Consider the following 19048-nt stretch of genomic DNA (forward strand, 5'->3'; position numbering starts at 1 on the left):
TGTCTTGATATAATTATTCTGTAGGACCTTGTAAGTGGTTACTTTTAACTTAGGCAGTTTTACAATCAATATTAGTAAACCAAACATGTAAGCATAAGCATTGTATAATATCATGGTCTGGAATGGAAAATAAGAAGGGGAACGTGTTAGTTGGAGACAGAATGGAAAATATTTTTTTCTTGAATAAGTTATGTGACCCACAATGTTATATTTTCATCTTGAACAAAATCTGCTTGCAACCTATAAGTGAATGGTTGTTATTTGTTATTAAAATTGCCATATATCATCAAGTAGGAAAAACTTGATATTGAAAGAAGGACAAAGATTTTGGGAAACAATGTTTGTCATTTTACTTAATCTTCAACACATTTTTAATGTGAGAGTTATTGCTCCCAGTTTAATGCAATAGAAAAAGAGATTTCTAACAAAATTCAGTAGCATGCCCAAGTTCATCCAGGTAAAGGGACTGAGTCAGTACTGTCAATCAGTTCTATCCCATCACGTAATCTTTGCTCTTTCCCTGACTTAAATTATTGCCACATTTATTTAAACAAGGATAAACTGGGTGCTGAATTGCTTGGTTTCATAAAAAGCATTGAAGAGGATTATGTCCCTATGAACCAAAGCTCACATTGTCTACTATAGAAGCAAGAAAAACCATCATGCTTCAAGACAGAACACATTAAATACTAAAGACATATCACATACTATGAGAAGCAAAAGGAAGGAAAGTTTGCTGTAACCCAAAGAGACTTGAAAGAGCACCTATTATGTCTCCCTTTGATAGAGAAATAGAGAGAACAGCTTGAGCAGAGCACAGCTTGAGCAGAGCACAGCTTGAGGGTTAGGAAGTGGGGGCATTGCAAGGAATTAGCGTTTGATGAAAACAATGTTGACAGTGGGAGTCAAACCTGAAAAGATATAGCATTTTATCCATATATTCATTCAAATCTCTAAGTTTCTGTCTATTTATCCTTCATTATGTTTATATCTTAAGGGGAATTCCATTCAGATGGGGGAGTGGGAAAGGCCAAAGATGACATAGTTAGAGGCTAGCTAGAGAGGAAAGGACTTTTCCTGGGCAGTGGCAGACCCTAAGAAGCCAGAAACTGTAGAATTTCAGTTGTCTAAGTGGTGGGAGAAGAAACAGGAAGAAATTCAGTGTTGAAGAGGAATCAAGGTAGAGTATGAAACTATGAAGTTGGGGTCAGGGAGAATTCAAGGGAGAGTAGGTTGGAATCCCATGGGATGGGGAGAGATTAGAAGGGGTCCTGAGTGATCCATGTTGGGCTTACATAGGGTTCCAGCATTCATTCATCATCTGGATTAAAATGAGTTGGAGATTTTAACTTTTGAGGCAAGGCTAGGGTGGACAGGTGTTTGGAATGTGAACAAGAATTGGTCAAATATTGGCTTGATACCATGACAGAACAAAAACTCAGTTCTGCAAATGCTGCTAAAAGAGGGAGCACTCAAAAATAATTTGAGAACACTATCAAAATATTCATTTTCTGCTGAAGTCAAAGTCAGTGTAAGTTGAAGAATGGACAGATTTTGGGGCCGGGCGCGGTGGCTCAAGCCTGTAATCCCAGCACTTTGGGAGGCCGAGACGGGCGGATCACGAGGTCAGGAGATCGAGACCATGCTGGCGAACACGGTGAAACCCCGTCTCTACTAAAAAATACAAAAAACTAGCCGGGCGAGGCAGCGGGCGCCTGTAGTCCTAGCTACTCGGGAGGCTGAGGCAGGAGAATGGCGTAAACCCGGGGGACGGAGCTTGCAGTGAGCTGAGATCCGGCCACTGCACTCCAGCCTGGGCGACAGAGCCAGACTCCGTCTCAAAAAAAAAAAAAAAAAAAAAAGAATGGACAGATTTTGAAATAATAATTTTGAAAAATAGACCCATCATTTCACATGTCTATACATATGATATAGAATAGAACATGGGGGTGTTTCTAATTCAACAGATTTCTATAAGTTTGCTCTGATGCCTACATTGAATTGAGGGCTCAAGACTATAGGAAGAAGAAACACTCATGAGATGCAACATGACTACTGGTTATTCTTACAAAAGAAACAAAATCCTCCTTATTATACTGATCATTTACTCAGTATATGATCAGTCATTTTACTTAATCTTCAACACATTTTTAATGTGAGAATTATTGCTCCCAGTTTAATGTAATAGAAAAAGAGATTTCTAACAAAATTCAATAGCATGCCCAAGTTCATCCAGGTAAAGGGATTGAGTCAGTACTGTCAATCAGTTCTATCCCATCACGTGCATATAATTTGATTCAGTGCATATAATAGAATTCTTTCTATTATACCAAAATAATACCAAAGTGGCTTAGGATTTTATCACCTTTGACCCCAAGCCTGCCTGTTTCCATTATACATTAGATTTTTTGTCAATCTGAACACACATTCTATAACCACAGAAACCCTTCTGAATATATCTGATTGCTAAGTCTTTGCCAAAAGCTTTAGATTATTTTTTAAATGTCTACATATTTGTAACCTGCCTTAGCTACTCCTATGGCACAGGTCCTGGATGTTGGATCGGATATAAACATGTGTGACAAAAGCAGAATTGAGTGCCTTGTTATAGAATTCATTGTATTTTTCCTGCTACCTGAAAACTCAATAATGATGAGTTGGAGGTTTTAAAATTCTAAACGTTTATAATACGCATCCATATGCATGCTTTTCCTTAAAATAATTCAATGTACGGTTGAAAATGTGAAATCCAGAGAGTTGTAATCACTTACCTAAAATCCACAGCTAATATGTGTGGAGCCAGAAGGAAAACCCTGATTGTTTTTTTACTCCACGTGTAGGGCTTTGATTTCTTATTACAAAAAAAAAGAGGTATAATAGCAAATATGATGTAAATTATTTGATGCCCAACTCCATATTGAAATTGGAACTGCACATATATTATGAAGGTTCTACTTAGAATGACTATCCAAGCTGATTCAGTGTCATTAAGGTTTCCCTTCCAGTTTGTAGGGGAGCCTGGCTGTGTCCACACAAGTGCCTGCAGCAAACTTCTGCCATGTTTCCACCCAGAAATGTCTTGCCCGGGTCAGGTATTAATAGCTGCCTCATTTTCAGATTCTGACTGCATAGCCCTGTTGGAATTATACTGAATGGAAAACTCCACTTGGCTTTTCATTGCTGATTAGGACCTGGATGCTGTGTAAGAAATCCCCCGTTTGTCAATGTAGTAGTCCAAAGCCCAGTTCCTACCTAATGCTGTTCCTGGTTCAGGACCCCAGGACTCCAGCTCCTGCGCAGTATCTCTGACTTTTACTGTTCCGGGAGGGAATTTTAAACGAGTATGAAACAAACCTGAGAGTCATTATTTATTAAATGAGAGTGTTGTTTTTCTCATGTATAAATGACAATGTAGTAATTATACATCACTGATATGGTTTCTATAATAATGACTAAGGCTTGCTCAAATCAAGCTTGGAGTCGAAAGCAGGACTGCCTATGCAGTAGGAAAGCAATGTGTGGCACTGGAAGAAGTACTGAACCAGCAGCGAGGAGCCCGCTGTTCAACACAGGGTCTGGATCTGCCTCTAACTTCCTGTGACACTGGGGACAAATATTTCACTATCATGAACTTTCATTACCTTGTTAAATAAAGGCGCCAAATTGTACTGTCACTAAGCAGCAGTAAGCAGCTTTGTATCTATCTTCAAATGTACATGTTTCTGTGATGTACGTTCATAAGAAGGTTTTATCACTATCTATATATATGACGATATGTACTTACACGAAACAGGAATTATTTATTCCCTAACTTCTTTATAAAGTCTGAAATCTCACACATAGAATGTATTGCTTGAACTTTCCAGAGTTCCTTAGCATAGCATCTAGGGTTAATACTATGTTTGTTAGTATTGGACTAGATCTAGGAAAAAAAAAAAAAAAAGCTTTGGGATTACTTTAGTTTGTTTTTAAAAGAAAATGAACCTAAATCTGTACCTAAATTTAAGCATTTTAATAATACTTTATTAGTCCTAGAAGAAAACCAGAACTTAATATTATCACCTAAATTGAATCTGAATTAGTTTTATCCATTTTACTTGGCAGTGATTAAACTCTATCCTGGCAATATTGAGCCAAGGCCTTAAAAGAGCTGGTTTTCCTTCCCATGGGTTATCATGTAGCCCTGTGCTGCCAGGCAAGGAATGTGCAATAGTTTCGTTCCTTCACTCACTTTCTTTAGTCACCTTGTTTATCTGATTTTCTTTTATTTGAGATATCAGTTGAATGCCATGTAATTTACATTTTTAAAGTTTATGCATGCTTTAGTGGTTTTTGGTACGTTCAAAAAGTTTTGCAAACATCACCAGTATCTAATTCCAGAACATTTCATCCCTCCAACAAACAGTCACTCCACCCGTATATCCATCTCACCTCCTTCCCCAACCATTGATACTCACTACTCTACTCACTATCTCTGGATTTGCTTATTCTGGACATTTCATATAAATGGAATCATACAACATGTGGCCTTTTGTGTCTGGCTCCTGGCCCTTAACATAATGTGTCTGAGGTTCATCCTTGTTGCCACATAAATCAGCATTTCATTCTCCTCTATAATTGAATGATATTACAATTGCATTCTGCAGAACTATCACACTATATTTATGCGTTCATCACTTGATAGATGTTTGGGTTGTTTCCACAGTATGAATAATGTTACTATGAACATTTGTGCACAAGTTTTTGTGCAGACATGTTTTCATTACTCTTAGAACTAGACCTACAAGTGGAATTGTTGGATTGTGTGGCAACTGTGTGTTTCACCTTTTGAGGCACTGCCAACCTATTCTCCACAGCTTCTGCGTCATTTTACATTTCCACCAGCAATGTATGTGAGCTACAGCTTTTCCACATCCTCACAAACACTTTACAATGTCCATTTTTAAATTATAGCCATTACGGTGGATGTGAAGTAGTATCTCATGGTCATTTGTTTCTTTGATTCTTAAGCTGGTAGTTCACTTACTTAAAACTGAAAGTACTCTAAGAAATCACATTTCAGTATTAATATAAACAGAGTATTAATTTATTGCTACTCTTATTATTTTAGTATCTACAATCACCTTTCTACTCCAATTTTCTCTGGGGAGTGTTTTCTTGGACTTTTTTTGGGGGGAGTGGGGATTGGATCAATTTTGTTCTGTCACCCAAGCTGAAGTGTGGAGTGTAATCTCTGTTCACTGCAACATCCACCTCCCCTGTTCAAGTCATCCTCCCACCTCAGCATCCTGAGTAGCTGGAAATACAGGCATCCGCCATCACACCCGGCTAATTTTTGCATTTTTAGTAGAGATGGGGTTTCACCATGTTGGCCAGGCTAGTCTCGAACTCCTGACCTCAAATGATCTGCCTACCTCAGCCTCCCAAAGTGCTGGCATTACAGAGGTAAGCTACTGCACCCCAGCCTACTCCAGTTTTCTTAGTCTCATTTTTCTTAATCTGTAATGTTAGAACTATTCAAAAATAAGCTGGGTGCAGTGTACACACCTGTAGTTCCTGCTATTTGGGAGGCTGATGTGGGAGGATCTTCTGGGCCCAGGAGTTTGAGGCCAGCCTAGGCAACATAGCAAGACCCCATCTCTTACAAAAAGAAAAAGAAAAAAAAAAGAAGAGAGAGAGCACTCTCTACAAATAAAGAGATTAGCATGGGAGTATCACCTATAAGGACATGGTTTCAACCAACCCTATTCCTCTATTCATGAATAACTTAATTTCACATTTGCTTGCATTAAATCATGGGGGTCTCACATTGAAATTCTTCCAGTACATGGAGAGGAAGATGATGACTATGGTGAATATGTCTGACATGTAGGACTCTTGTTTAATTCAACTGAAGAAGATGCAATAGCATTTGTGTTTCTTCTGCTTATCTCAGAAGGGTAGAAATTTCTTCCTTCCACAAAATAGATTTTGTTCATGTGACATGTTAGGATATGATTTTATTGTATTGATTTTTAAATCTCATCATAAGTCACTAAACAAGACTCAGGCAGAAAAGGTGAGCCTGAGAGGCGGTGATTATGAAGCAATAAATGTGAGCTCTGGCATTGACTCAGTAGTTTTGTAAATGTATATTTGAATTAATCATATAACCTTTTGGTTTTCTCACTTACCAAATGTTGGAGTTGAAGTACAGGATCTTATGTTTCTTCTGAGACTAAAACTCTCATTCTGTGTTTCACTGAGGTCAATAGTAATAGGAATTACTGTTAGTAATTTTCTTCAATATAATAGTAATTTTTTTCTATTACTTATTCCTGGGCTTTTTATCTGAGATTTTGATTACTAAGGAAAAAAATGTTTTAAGGAAATTAAAGAGGAAGTTACTGACATTAGGAAAAGTGGTGATTTTACTGACCAAGCTGTGGCTATGTAATATGTTTTTGTATATACAGAATAGTCTCTTCAAAAGCACCTTGTGTGCCTGTGTTTGCTGTGGTTATATTTGATTTTGATTTCCAGGATAAATTTTAGTTCCTTATTTACATGTTAAGGGCGAGTAAATGAGGAATGGCCAATGACTTTAGTTTACAAAACATATTGCTAGGATCAGAGCGCAGACTTGGCCACAGTCCTGAATGATTTTCACCTAGCTTCAAGCCTGAGCAAATTGTTATCACTGGGGTAAAGGTTGGCTAGAAAGGAAATCATGTTTTTTTATTTTGTATGATGAATCTTTATAACCAAAGGATAATAGAAACTATGTGTCATTGCCTTTCATTTGTTCTTAACAGAGGACATGGATTTCAAGCTTATTGGATTTCAGCGTTTGCTGATTCACCTTTAAATCATTCCTCTTTTTTGTGTCTTTTTTTTTTTTTTCCTACAGGATGTTTTCACTCCAGAATGCAAATTTAAGGAATCTGTGTTTGAAAACTACTATGTGATCTATTCTTCCACACTGTACCGCCAGCAAGAATCAGGCCGAGCTTGGTTTCTGGGACTCAATAAAGAAGGTCAAATTATGAAGGGGAACAGAGTGAAGAAAACCAAGCCCTCATCACATTTTGTACCGAAACCTATTGAAGGTATGAAACCAACTGACTGTCTTTGTTGGACCGTTATTTGTGTGTTGACATCAATTCTGCTCCTTGCCCTTGTGCTCCAGAGAGTGTGCCTGGAATGTAACAGATCAGAAGAAGGATTCAAAACAAATATTCAGAAAACACAATAGTATCTTATTTATTTATTTATTTATTTATTTATTTATTTATTTATTTATTGAGACGGCGTCTTGCTCTGTCACCCAGGCTGTAATGCAATGGTGCAATCTCGGCTCACTGCAACCTCCACCGGGATTCAAGCAATTCTCCTGCCTCAGCCTCCGTAGTAACTGGGAATTTCTTCCTATTAAAAAAAAAAAAAAGGAAAATTCTGTTACAAAGACTTGGCACTTGAAAAAATGCCTGAGTATAGAAGCTGGAAACATTTTGAAAGTAGAAAAGGAGTGGTAGTTACTATCTAGTATGTAATTTCCTCCTTTTCTAAACCTAGTAATTTAATTTCTCAAGATCCACCCTTGAAAAACAAATGATAGTTTTATATTTACGGTATTACATTGCATCCTTCCCAGGTGAGCTTATCACCTTTCCGCTCATAATCATTTAATACTCTTACTCTGTTCATTTATTTCAAACTGACCATTAGAATAAACCTTTTTTTTCTTTCCCCTGAGGAAACCGATTTTTATCCTCATTTTATAGATGAAGAAATGTAATTTAAAGTAATTAAGTAACCAGTCTAAGACTGGTTGCTAGATAACCAGGGCTAGATAAATACAGAACTGGGATTGCAGTCTAAGAACCCTAATGTCAATGCCTATGTACGTAACCTCTGCGATGTATTGCCCTTCAATCTGAAGTAAACCTATGTATATGCAAATACTCAGAAAAGTCAGTGATAGCAAAGCAGAAATGTTATACTATGATGCAACTTGAATAGTAAACTAGTTTTAAACCATGCAAAATTGAGGCAGGTATACATGATATGATGAGAAACACTCATATTTGTAAACAATCAGAAAAAACAGCTAATGGAATGCCATATTCAAGCTAGCCAAGAAAGAATTAACAATGCATCACTTCTTTTCTGGTAAATTCTAACAAGTTTTATTTCCTACTCAGTAAAAAAATTTGGACTAGATGATTCCTAAAGTTCTCTGGCAATGACATTGTATGGCAGTCTTTATAAGCCCTTTACTGTAAAATCATGTTCTTTCATTGAACCTAGCATAGAATTTACATGTAAAAATGGTCTAAACATATTTTGTTTATCTAATTATTGAATAAACAAGTTAGAGCTTTATGAGCTATTTCCATTATTTGTGATTTTTTTTTAAAATGAGGGAATAGGATGAAAGGCATCCTAGCTATAACTTATCTTTAAATAGATTTTAGGCCAGACACGGCGGCTCATACCTGTATTCCCAGCAATTTGGGAAGTCGAGGCAGGTGAATCACTTGAGGCCAGGAGTTCAAGGCCAGCCTGGCCAACATGACGAAACCTCGTCACTACTAAAAAATACGAAAATTAGCCAGGTATGGTGGTACACACCTGTAATCCCCACTACTTGGGAGGCTGAGGCAGGAGAATCCCTTTCAACCCAGGGAGGCGGATTTTGCCAGGAGTTGAGATTGTGCCACTGCTCTCCAGCCTTGGCAACAGAGAAAGACTCTGTCCCAAAAATAAGTGAATAAATAAATAAATAAAGTTTTCGATAATATTTTTCCATAGGGCAGGTATAAAGCACATAACTAGATGATACTTCTACGAAACAATTAGAAAATGATAGCTCCATAAGAGATTAGCTACCTTGCTGCTAATAGGTTCACCAAAAAAATTATTGACTATTTTATTTGTAATGTTTAAAGGCATTTTTGTAACCCTGTAAGCCCAGTGCTAATACTGTCAGCATCCTAACAGAGTCCAGACTGCACGGTAAATGAGCCCTTCGTTTGTGAGGGGAATTGACCTCTGATGGAGGAAAAGCCAAAGTAGGTGTTTTTTAGTTTTGGGTTTTGCTTTTTTGTTTGTTTGTTTGTTTGTTTACTGCTTATTTGTTTTTCAAATATGTCTGCCTTTATACCAGTCCTGCTGGTGTTTTCTTCTGAATGTCAGGATTCCCAAAATTAAGCTCTGCCAGTTTGAGGGTGATTAAGTCCTACACTGATAACACAATAATAATTACCCACCAGCCCATTTCCCTTCACTCTTTCATATCTCATCCTGTGTTTAGAGAACAGGAGTGTTAATGAGGGGTTTCAGGGTCACCTATTCTGATAGACTGACTTGATATTTAAGCACATTACTATGTACATTGCACATAAACCTCTACTTACATGGGTCCCCTCCCCTGGCATTTTGGACAACAGCAGAGGCTTCCTGATTCTCAATTCTGCCCTTTCAGAGTATTGTTCAAAGCACAGATAAGTAACTCCCCCAGATGTAAAGTGTTTTAGTTGTGACCTCCCCCTTTAGCATTAGATACAGCAGCCAAATACTCTGACAAAGAACAAAATACAGTCTTCTCCTTTTCTCCTCCCTCCTCCTTCAAGAAGCACATTACTCAGCTCCTGCAGGTGACTGAGTATTCAGGATCTGGTTCTTACCTTCCGGAAAAAAAAAAAAAAAAATCTGTGTACTTTGCAAAGATTTAAGCTTCAACAGCTGAGTCCCGGAGAGATAAATATATCTGCAAATAAGATCACTAAGGATCAATTGAGAGCCATCTGTAGAGAAGTATTAAACTTGGAATAAAGGAATATTGATTTATTTCTCCTAATTTATTTTGTAGTGGGGAGACAGTGCTAACACGCACACACACACACACATACGCACACACACTTGGGCATATACATGTTATCCATTTTCTTTGTTAGAACTGGTGCTTTAAGCTCATAGAATCTGATTTAAGTCTCAGAAGAATGTAAACTGCTATTTCCCAAACATCAGTATCAGAACCATCTGTAGTGTTCTTAGAAGCTAACAGCTTCTCAAACCAAATCTCCAAAGTGATCTGATGTTTTAAACCTAGGTATGACCTAGGACTCTATAGGTTTAAAACCCTGTCCGGGTGATTTCTGATGGCATTGAGTTTGAGATGTGGTGTTCTGAATTTGGTGTTTCTAAGCTCCTTTTGGTCAAATCTGGCCATGGATGATTTAAATTTATTCATATCATTGTGATCAATATATTGGACTAAATCTAATGTAATATAAATTGTCTCTTTGACATGAAATTTAGTATATTATGTATGTTACATTTTTACATTCCCTACTACTATTAAGACAGGTATATTTTAGTGCAGGGTTAAATTACTATATGAAGTTAGTAGAGGTAGTACCAATTATTTTATTAAAGTGACCTCCTAGAGCAACCCAATGAAAATCAAGTAATCAAGAATACAGAAGTGTCTAATTCTTTGGGTCAAAATTTGGCAATGATTTGCTAAGCAATTTTTGTTTGAATGAAAGCAAGTGTGTTAGAGAAGTCAAGAAACAGAATGGCTACTCCATAGGCAGAGCAGCCTTGCTAAGTAATTTTGAGAAAATAATTTATCTCCTTCCACCTCAGTCATCTCTGAAGATAAAGTCTATTACAAATTCCACCTGCTTCTAAGGAATAATATGAAAATTAGACATTGTAGAAAGTTGGATTTCTCAAGAGAATTCCATCAGATCAAACATGAAGTGCCTTTTTCATTTTGTCTTAGAAAATAGACATTATCTTATTGTGTTTTGTATTGGAAAAATGCTGTGAGATGTGGCATTGCGTTAGAAATTAAAGGCAATGAAAATGGAATCTGGAAGGAAAATAATAATCCCTTCAAAACTACATAATAAGACACCAAAGAACAGAGCAAATCAGGAGTCCTGATGTTATAAAGCTCCAACTGGTAGGACACTAATGCCAAATTTGGTATTTTTATTTCAATAAACTGGAAATAGAAATAAATGTCTTGGTTCTCTTTTGGACCCAACCATACTAAAAGACAAAAGCAGAAATATGGAGCAAAAAAGAACCTCTCTGCCAGTAATTGTTTTAATTACAGAAAGGATAATAGCTGCAACTCTTTCTTTTGCATTTTGGATTTCTGCCAGCCTGTGATACTCCTGCAAACCATTGTAACTTTTTCAAACTAGCTTTTTCTGGTTTTTGAATGTAGTCTTTAATACAACCCTCCTACCTCTTCCCCACACATTCTTCCTCTTTCTCTCTCTCTGTTCCTCATGCAAATATTGCTTTTTCTTTCTTTCTAAATGAACATATAGATGCTTTTGTTCACAACATCTCTTAACTCATTATAGTAAATATGTATAGCACAGTGAATGCATTTCTAAGGCAATGCATTTCTTCCAAACCAGCACTTAAAATTCTCCTACAGTTCCAAAAGGATTCCATGTAACATTAATTAAAGTGTGAAATTGCTTTATTTAAATTACCCACACCCTTCTATGATCTGCTATTAAGACAATTAAATACCTTCAATGGTGCATTAACTAACACAGCAGTGTAACCTTTTAGCTTCTTGGAAATTACAGAGGACCAAGGAAAATTCAATTAAATTTGTAGTAATAAAATGATTAATCATATTTAACTTGTCTTTGATGGTAACTAGTAGTCGATGGGGGTTTTTTATAGAGTTTAAAATTTTAGTTTCATTAAAAACAGAAGTTAAATTGTTTTTATTTGGAAAACAGAATTTGTCAGAACAACTACAGTGTTCCCACATGCAGACTGTTCAACTCTCCACTACAGAGTGACATTGACACTGAAAAATTAATACCTGCTACTCCTCATTACTATTAGTACTCTCAAATTTCAAAGGATCTGTCAAGAATACAGCAACAATATAAAGTGATGATTAATAGCAGCTATACTACCTTATATTCCATTTGAATGGCATATTGTCATTTCAACATGCTTTCTGAACCAGAGTATCATTTAATAGCCACTAAATCATTGGAAGTATGAAGGTTAAGATTTACTATCCCTGTTTTAAACACGAGGAAGATGTCATTTCTAGAGGTTAACTCACTCAAGTGTATACAGTTAGAAAGAAGCAAAACCAGAACTGTTACCTTGTAACTTCAGATGTCATGCTTTTCCTACTATAAATGTGATGTGATGTGATTTTGTGTGTGTGTGTAAATAGGCGTTGTCATTCCTTAAAGTCATTCAGTTTAGTTACTTAATCAGTTGTGTCTGTGTGCGTGTATTTGTGTGTAACTTCTTATGAATTAGAATCTGCAGAGGCAAGACATAGATACAAATATGTATTCTTAGAAGACCCAGGTATATCTCATGGAAGAATTAAGGACAGCAACTCTACAAGTTGATTGTGCATCAGAATTACCTAGAGAGCCCACTAAAGCATAGATTGCTAGGCCCCATCTCCTGAATTCTTAATTCTGTGGGTTTGAGTTGGCCAAATAATTTGCATTTCTTAATGTTGTTGCTGTTGGTGGTGGTGATTAGGGGTTATGCCTTGAGAATCACTAAGTTTGGGGAACCGTCTGATGCAATGATCCTCAGAATCTCTTTCCTTCCTAGACTCTGTAATGTACCAAATATACAAGGAAAGGTAAGGGTGGTCGTCAACTTTCTTGGTTTATTTTCTTTTTCATTTATTTTTCTTATTTCTGTGAAGATGAGGCTTATTAATTGATTATTCAAATATCACTGAACTAAAGGAGCTTGATAAATACTCTCCACCGTATAGTATTCCTTGCTCCCTTTGTGTCAAAGTCATCTATTTTATGTTTATATTGGTCAATTTCAGGGAACTCAGTCCCAAGTTTAGGACCTTAGAGAAAGTAAAGATTCACTGACTTTAAAGGTAAAAGAAAAATCAACTTTACTCCAACCAAAGACTTCTTCAGTTAGTCACTGTAGCATAGCAGATAGGAATATTCATTTGGAAAGTAACTATGAAACACCTACTAATAAGATCTTTCACTGTACTAATGGGGACGCAGTGGTACTCAAGGAAAGACAATTTTGACTTGATAGTGTTTATGTCTGAAAATGGGTAAAAAATACACAATTAAAAATAAGCAGGCATTTTAAAACATCACTAGAGATTAGTTCCAAGAAAAAAAAAGTGGGACTGTATTTAAAAGGATGATGAAGGTAAACTTTTTAGGGAAGATGACATAAATGACATTTGAACAGTAATCTGAGTGAAATTTAGTAGTAAACCATGCAAAGATGTGGTACAAGGTTTTTGCAGGCAAAACTGACAGATTCCAAAGGCTGTTATAGAATCTGAGCATGTCTAATAATGAGCAAGAAAGCCAATGTGACTAGAATGGATTAAAGAAATGGAAGGTAGAAGAGGAACTTAGAGGGAAAGCAAAGACCGTATAATTTGAGGGCTTGTAACCACCTTCAGGACTTTAGATTTTATGGTTAATGTTATGTGGATTCATTATAGATTTTGAGCAGAATTGCAGAGAAATCAGCCAGGATCTTAAGCGAGATAATATCAGCTTGGACTCCAGGGTTTTATAACTAGGGGTGGAGAGAATGACTTTGAACTTATTTTGAAGTTAAACCTGAAGGAGCATGCTAATGGATTGGATGTAGGTGGTTAGATAAAGAGAGAAATCAGAGATGACTTTTAGGTGTTAGGCATGATCAACTGGGCGAATAATGGGTCTGCGTGCTGAAATGTGTACACACACGCACACACGCACACACACACACACACAACTTAAATATGACATTTTTAAAATCACTTCTAATCCCCTAGTACTGGTTATTACAATGCAGACACTACTGACATTTTGGGACTTTGGGTTGTAGAATTACTTGTTGTGAGGCACGTCCCTGTGCATTGGAGGATAGTTAGCAACATCTATAGCCTCTGTGTTCGGGATACCAATAGCAAATCATCCTCTCTAGTGGTGACAGACGCGTCTCAGATATTACCAAAGATTCGCCGAAGGCAAATTCACCGCCGCTTGACAACCACCGCGCTGGGTTCTATGACGCTTTTCAAACGCGGAGACTGTCTTGTTTGGAAAAAGTATTCCCTTGTGTGGAACTTTCTCACATTATAGAACATTAGTAATACCACCCTGACCCTCATCACTATAGTTGTGACAAGAAATGGGGAGAACACTTGCCTGGTTTCTTCACACTGCTAAGCAAATGAATGTAGCTGCTGGCTGACTCCTGGGGAACACTAACATTTATTGGAAAGGGAGGCTCCTGCAAAGGAGAATAAAATAGAGTAGCCAGTGATTTAGCAGAAAGACTAGGCTACTTTGATTGATGTTCCAGAAGCCAAGTGAAAACATCTTGTCAAAAAGGAGGAAATAATTAACTGTATCCAACACTGCTGGAGTGTCTAGCAAGTTGCTAAATGAGAACTGATCATTGCTTTTGTAACTCGTGGTCAGTAGTGACGTGACATGAGAGATTTGAGTGAAACGGAAAAAAGTCTGACTGGAAAGAATTAAATAATAACTGGAGGCAAAGAAAAGAAGAAGATAATGCTGAATATGAAAGTTCTTTTGAGAACTTCTGCTATAAAAAGGAAGTAGAGAAATGAGGAGGGAGTTGGTGAGAAACATGACACTTATATGGTAGGGTTATTTGTTTTTAAAGCTATTTCATATATTTATATACTGATGGGAACAATCTGGGATAAGCCGAAATTGGGATTACAGGAGAGAAGGACACCAAAGAACACTGAGTAAAAGGGCTGGGATTGAGTGCACCGTGGCGCTCTAGATTTAGATAAGAACAGGACAGTGCAAGCATTTTAACAAGCAGGAGTCAGAACATGTGAGGGTAGATGTGCATAGGTTGATAATTCTTTGCCATGGAAACGTTTCTCATCTGATTCTCCTTTCTAAGTGAAATATAAAGTCAGATAGTATATTGTCTTGGAAAATAAAGAAAGAGGAAGAATTAGAAGGAGAGAGGGAGAAAGAAAGAGAGAAAGAAGGAAGAAAGAAAGGAGAGAGAAAGAAAGGAGAAGAACGAGAAGAAAAAGAAGAGAGAGAAAGAAAGGAGAAAGAAGAAAAAAAGAAAAGAGAAGAATGAGAAGAGAAAGAAGAAAGAAAAAGAAAGAAAGGAGGGAAGAAAGGAAGGAAAGAATGAACGAATGAACAGAAAGAAAAAGAAAGAAAAGAAAGAAAGAAAAGAAAGAAAGAAAGAAAGAAAGAAAGAAAGAGAAAGAAAGAAAGAAAGAAAAGAAAAGAAAGAAAATGAAAAGCAGGCAGGCCTATTTCCTGAGTCTGTGAGAGAAAGAAAGAAAAGAGAAGAATGAGAAGAGAAAGAAGAAAGAAAGAAAAAGAAAGAAAGGAGGGAAGAAAGGAAGGAAAGAAAGAACGAATGAAAAGAAAGAAAGAAACAAACAAACAAAAGAAAGAAAGAGAAAGAAAAGAAAGAAAATGAAAAGCAGGCAGGCCTATTTCCTGAGTCTGTGGAGGGGCTGAGGTGGTATTGGAAGCTTGAGGTGCAAGGAGCAGGTGTGAAATAAGTCACTGAGAAGAATGAGAGAGCGGATTGACCAGAAAGATGTAGTAGAATTCCAGAAAGTATTGTGTACCACCACCATGAGGTTTGGGGTCAAGATTTTGCCTTAAGACCAGTCAACACAGTTTTATGTTTTTCAACATATTTAGACATACTCAACTGTTAGGCTATCAGCTTAGAGCAGGGGCACCAGGGTTAATCTCACATGGATTTTAAAGCTGACTGCCCTGTATTGCTATATTACTTTGGACAAGCTACCCTCTTTGTTTTTCAGTTTACTCAACTGCAAAACAGGCCACTAAAAGTATCTATTTTTAGGGTCATTTAAAAAACTGTTTGTTTGTATAATGTGCAGGCATATAGTAAGTGCTCAGTTAATGTTAGATATTATTATGAAGATGGCTACTGCTTAATAAGAGAGTACCCATAGGATGGTACTTGGCACCTGGTTTATTATAGCTGTGTGCTTTATAAATAACAGCAATGCCCAAGATTTTACTTTTTTCATACTTTTAACACAGTCATTGTTTCACTGTAATTTTTTCAGAAGAAATTTATAACTAAAATAGAAGGTATTGTTGAATGCTAAAAGTTGTAAATAGGGAAATCTGAGCCACCACGATGGCAAGGAAAGCCTGCATATTCTGATAACTGCATTCGCAACACAGGCACCAGCGAAAAGAATATAATAGAAAAATATCAAATAGAAAGCTTGCCCTGGAAAAAAATCCATACCTAATCCTACAAAGAGAAAATGGATTTTTTTTGACAATACTTCAAAGCTCAGTGATATAGATTTCACATTTCTCCTTTTCTAAAAGTGTAATTATTCACTTTAAAATGAAGCAAGAACTAAATAAATAGAACAAATACCATATATCACCACAAAGTCAGTATATTATGGTCTGGTTCTGAGCAAGTATTGCATGTTATTTGTATTCCCAGAACTGCAGGGCTTTCCGTGGCTACAAGGTCAGTGCGTGGTCAGACAGCTGTTAAAATCAAAACCTGCACTGTGCTGGGTCACCTGGTAACTACTGTCTATCTCCCAAGTGCATTCTGCTGACATTCAAGGGTTAAACTGGCGATTGCTAGTAAACACTGTACTTTGAAGTAGCACATACTGTGAGCTGTGTTATTAGAAACCCTTGCTTGTCCTTGTGTCTAAAAATAAGGAGGAACACTCTCGCACCAAATCTCTACCTTATTTTCACTCAGAAAGCCGGGTTGAATCTCTCCGTTTCAATCTACGATAGCTCCAGAAAAGTCAAAAGCATGAATAGAAAGAAACATTAAGAAGAAGGAAGAAAATGGAAATGTAAATCAGAATAGAGGAAAAATAAGAAGAAAAGCAGTGAAATAAGACTGTGCTTTGATTTGAAGAAAGAGTACTGAAGAACCAAAAGGAAATGCTTTCTCTTCAAAACATTATCTCATTTTACCATTCGTCCAAAACTATTAGGATGACACATGCGTTAGAGGAACAATGATATTTTATCTCAGAAATATCCTGGGGTCGGGGGAAGCAAATATTTATTTTCCTACTCTATGTACTTGACAAATGAATAGAAACAGGGCAAGCAGCTTGATCAAGGACAACCCGGAAAAGCCAGGTGAAAGCGAAATAACATTGTTTATCATGCAGGCCTAGCATCTTTAGGACACTGAACATTCTTGAAATTTGGGTACTGAAAGTGTGTTGGAAAAATAGTATCAAGTGCAATCAGAAAGAAACAAAGTTTAAAATCAGTCTTATGTTAAGTACTATCTATAATATCGTACCTGCTGAAAATAAAATCTGTATAACAAGTGTAGCCCCAAGATCCTGAGTGAGACATGTTAACCAGTAACATCCCACATTGTCTAAATTAGAGGATTTGTTTCAAATTTCATATGGGAAGTGCCACTGAATCTGAGTTTTTGTGAAACACGATTGGGGAACTGGGAAGACAAGAACGATAGGAAGTTTCTATTTGTTTGTTTTGTTTTTGCGTTATTTCCAGTCTAGAAATAACTGCTTATCATAAGAACTAAAATATCAAATTTTGTTCTCATAGTTGAAGTAGGCTCCAATGCATAACACAGAGGAAGCAGGAAAAAAAATTTCAAGAAAAAAAAGAGATTTAAAAAAATTCTAGCACCTCCTAAAGCACAGTGGATCTATTCCTGGTGAAATAATATTGCTCATTATAACAGAAAGAGATTAAAAAAGTCCCTCTTGAAATACATTGCACTTTGAACTACCACAAATCAGGGGACTAGGAATCTTTCTGGTTAATAATAAGGGTCCGATTATTAGAAGAGAACCTTAATCTGGCATAGGATAAGAATAATTTGAGAACCACAGTTTAAGAGTTGTAGAATTTATGTAGCTATTGAAGATCAGAGCCTAGACAGTTCTCTGGACATACTTGTTAAAGGTTTCCACTCATTGCTTAATAGCACGTGATTAGAAATTAATAGCAGAACTCCAAATTCTAGTACTGATATTTATATAAGATCATGAATACATTTTACTATAAAGTACATGTGATTCCCATTTTCTATGTGATATTAGTAATTCTTCATACTTGTTCATAGCCAAAAAGCCAGAAGCAATGATACTAGTAATTCTTAATTTATTTTTTGTTTGTTTAGGCTTCTTAAATAAAGCTCCCCCTAAAACAAAAGAACATGTTTTAGAATGCCCAAATGAACCCCACCTTTCAATTGCATTCGGAATTATGGTACTTGGAAGGGGTATATTAGATAGGCAGTGGGCCCTATACACGTAATGGGTCTTCAACTAGATTTATTCCTACCAAATTGTGATTGTGTTTGCAAAGCACCAGAACAACTCATCAAAGTTTCAAATGCTGGCAGCCATTCCTTACAGAGTTCATCCAGTGAGATTCAGTTTGAATGATTTTTCTTGACTATACTGACTAGTTGTATCCATATAATGTAAACGTAGACATTTTTCTACATAAAAGAATTAATAGATTTTTCTTTATACGCTCATGTCTGATGGACATTAACTCTTCATTTACTATTATATCACTTAATTAACTAAGTATATTAACTCTTCATTTACCATCATATTGAGGCTGATATATATGATGTTCATGGTTTAAATTTTCTGGCCTGGAATTCAGCAAGGTCTGACACCAACTAGCCTTATCCTTCTTATTCGTCATCACCTCCCTGTTTTACCCAGTCTGGTAGTGTTTATTTTTGTACTTACAGCACATCTGAATTAGGACTAGCTACATTGTATGTGCTCAGTGGCCACATATGGCTAAATGGATGCTATACTAGGCAGCACAGTCCTAGAATATTTTCATCAGATTCCTCTATCCTTTTCCTCACCCTGTACCTCCTCAATTATATCTCAACTCTCTCTTCTTTAATACAGTTCTAAAACTAAGGTTTTTGATTTTTGGGGAATTGCTGGTTCTTCCTATGCCAATAGAATACCTCTGGCTTTAATAGTCACTTCTTATACCTTATACTCAGGACA

General features: G+C 36.6%; 1 protein-coding gene and 1 long non-coding RNA gene across 7 annotated transcripts in view; one reads left to right on the top strand and one right to left on the bottom strand.

Annotated features, from left to right (window-relative positions):
* LOC105470844 (fibroblast growth factor 12) overlaps positions 1-19048 on the top strand; it is a 583980-nt gene that overhangs the window by 555664 nt on the left and 9268 nt on the right. For all 5 annotated transcript variants that reach the window (XM_011723103.2, XM_071090651.1, XM_011723102.3 and 2 more), the window contains one exon: positions 6890-7088. In XM_011723103.2, the coding sequence (XP_011721405.1) occupies positions 6890-7088 (199 nt within the window). The remainder of the gene's footprint in view (positions 1-6889; positions 7089-19048) is intronic.
* LOC139361827 (uncharacterized) overlaps positions 7274-19048 on the bottom strand; it is an 82994-nt gene continuing 71219 nt past the window's right edge. For both annotated transcript variants that reach the window (XR_011619529.1, XR_011619528.1), the window contains exon 3: positions 7274-7407. This is a non-coding gene — a long non-coding RNA (uncharacterized lncRNA). The remainder of the gene's footprint in view (positions 7408-19048) is intronic.

This window comes from Macaca nemestrina, chromosome 2 (assembly GCF_043159975.1).
Source record: "Macaca nemestrina isolate mMacNem1 chromosome 2, mMacNem.hap1, whole genome shotgun sequence".
NCBI lineage: Eukaryota > Metazoa > Chordata > Mammalia > Primates > Cercopithecidae > Macaca > Macaca nemestrina.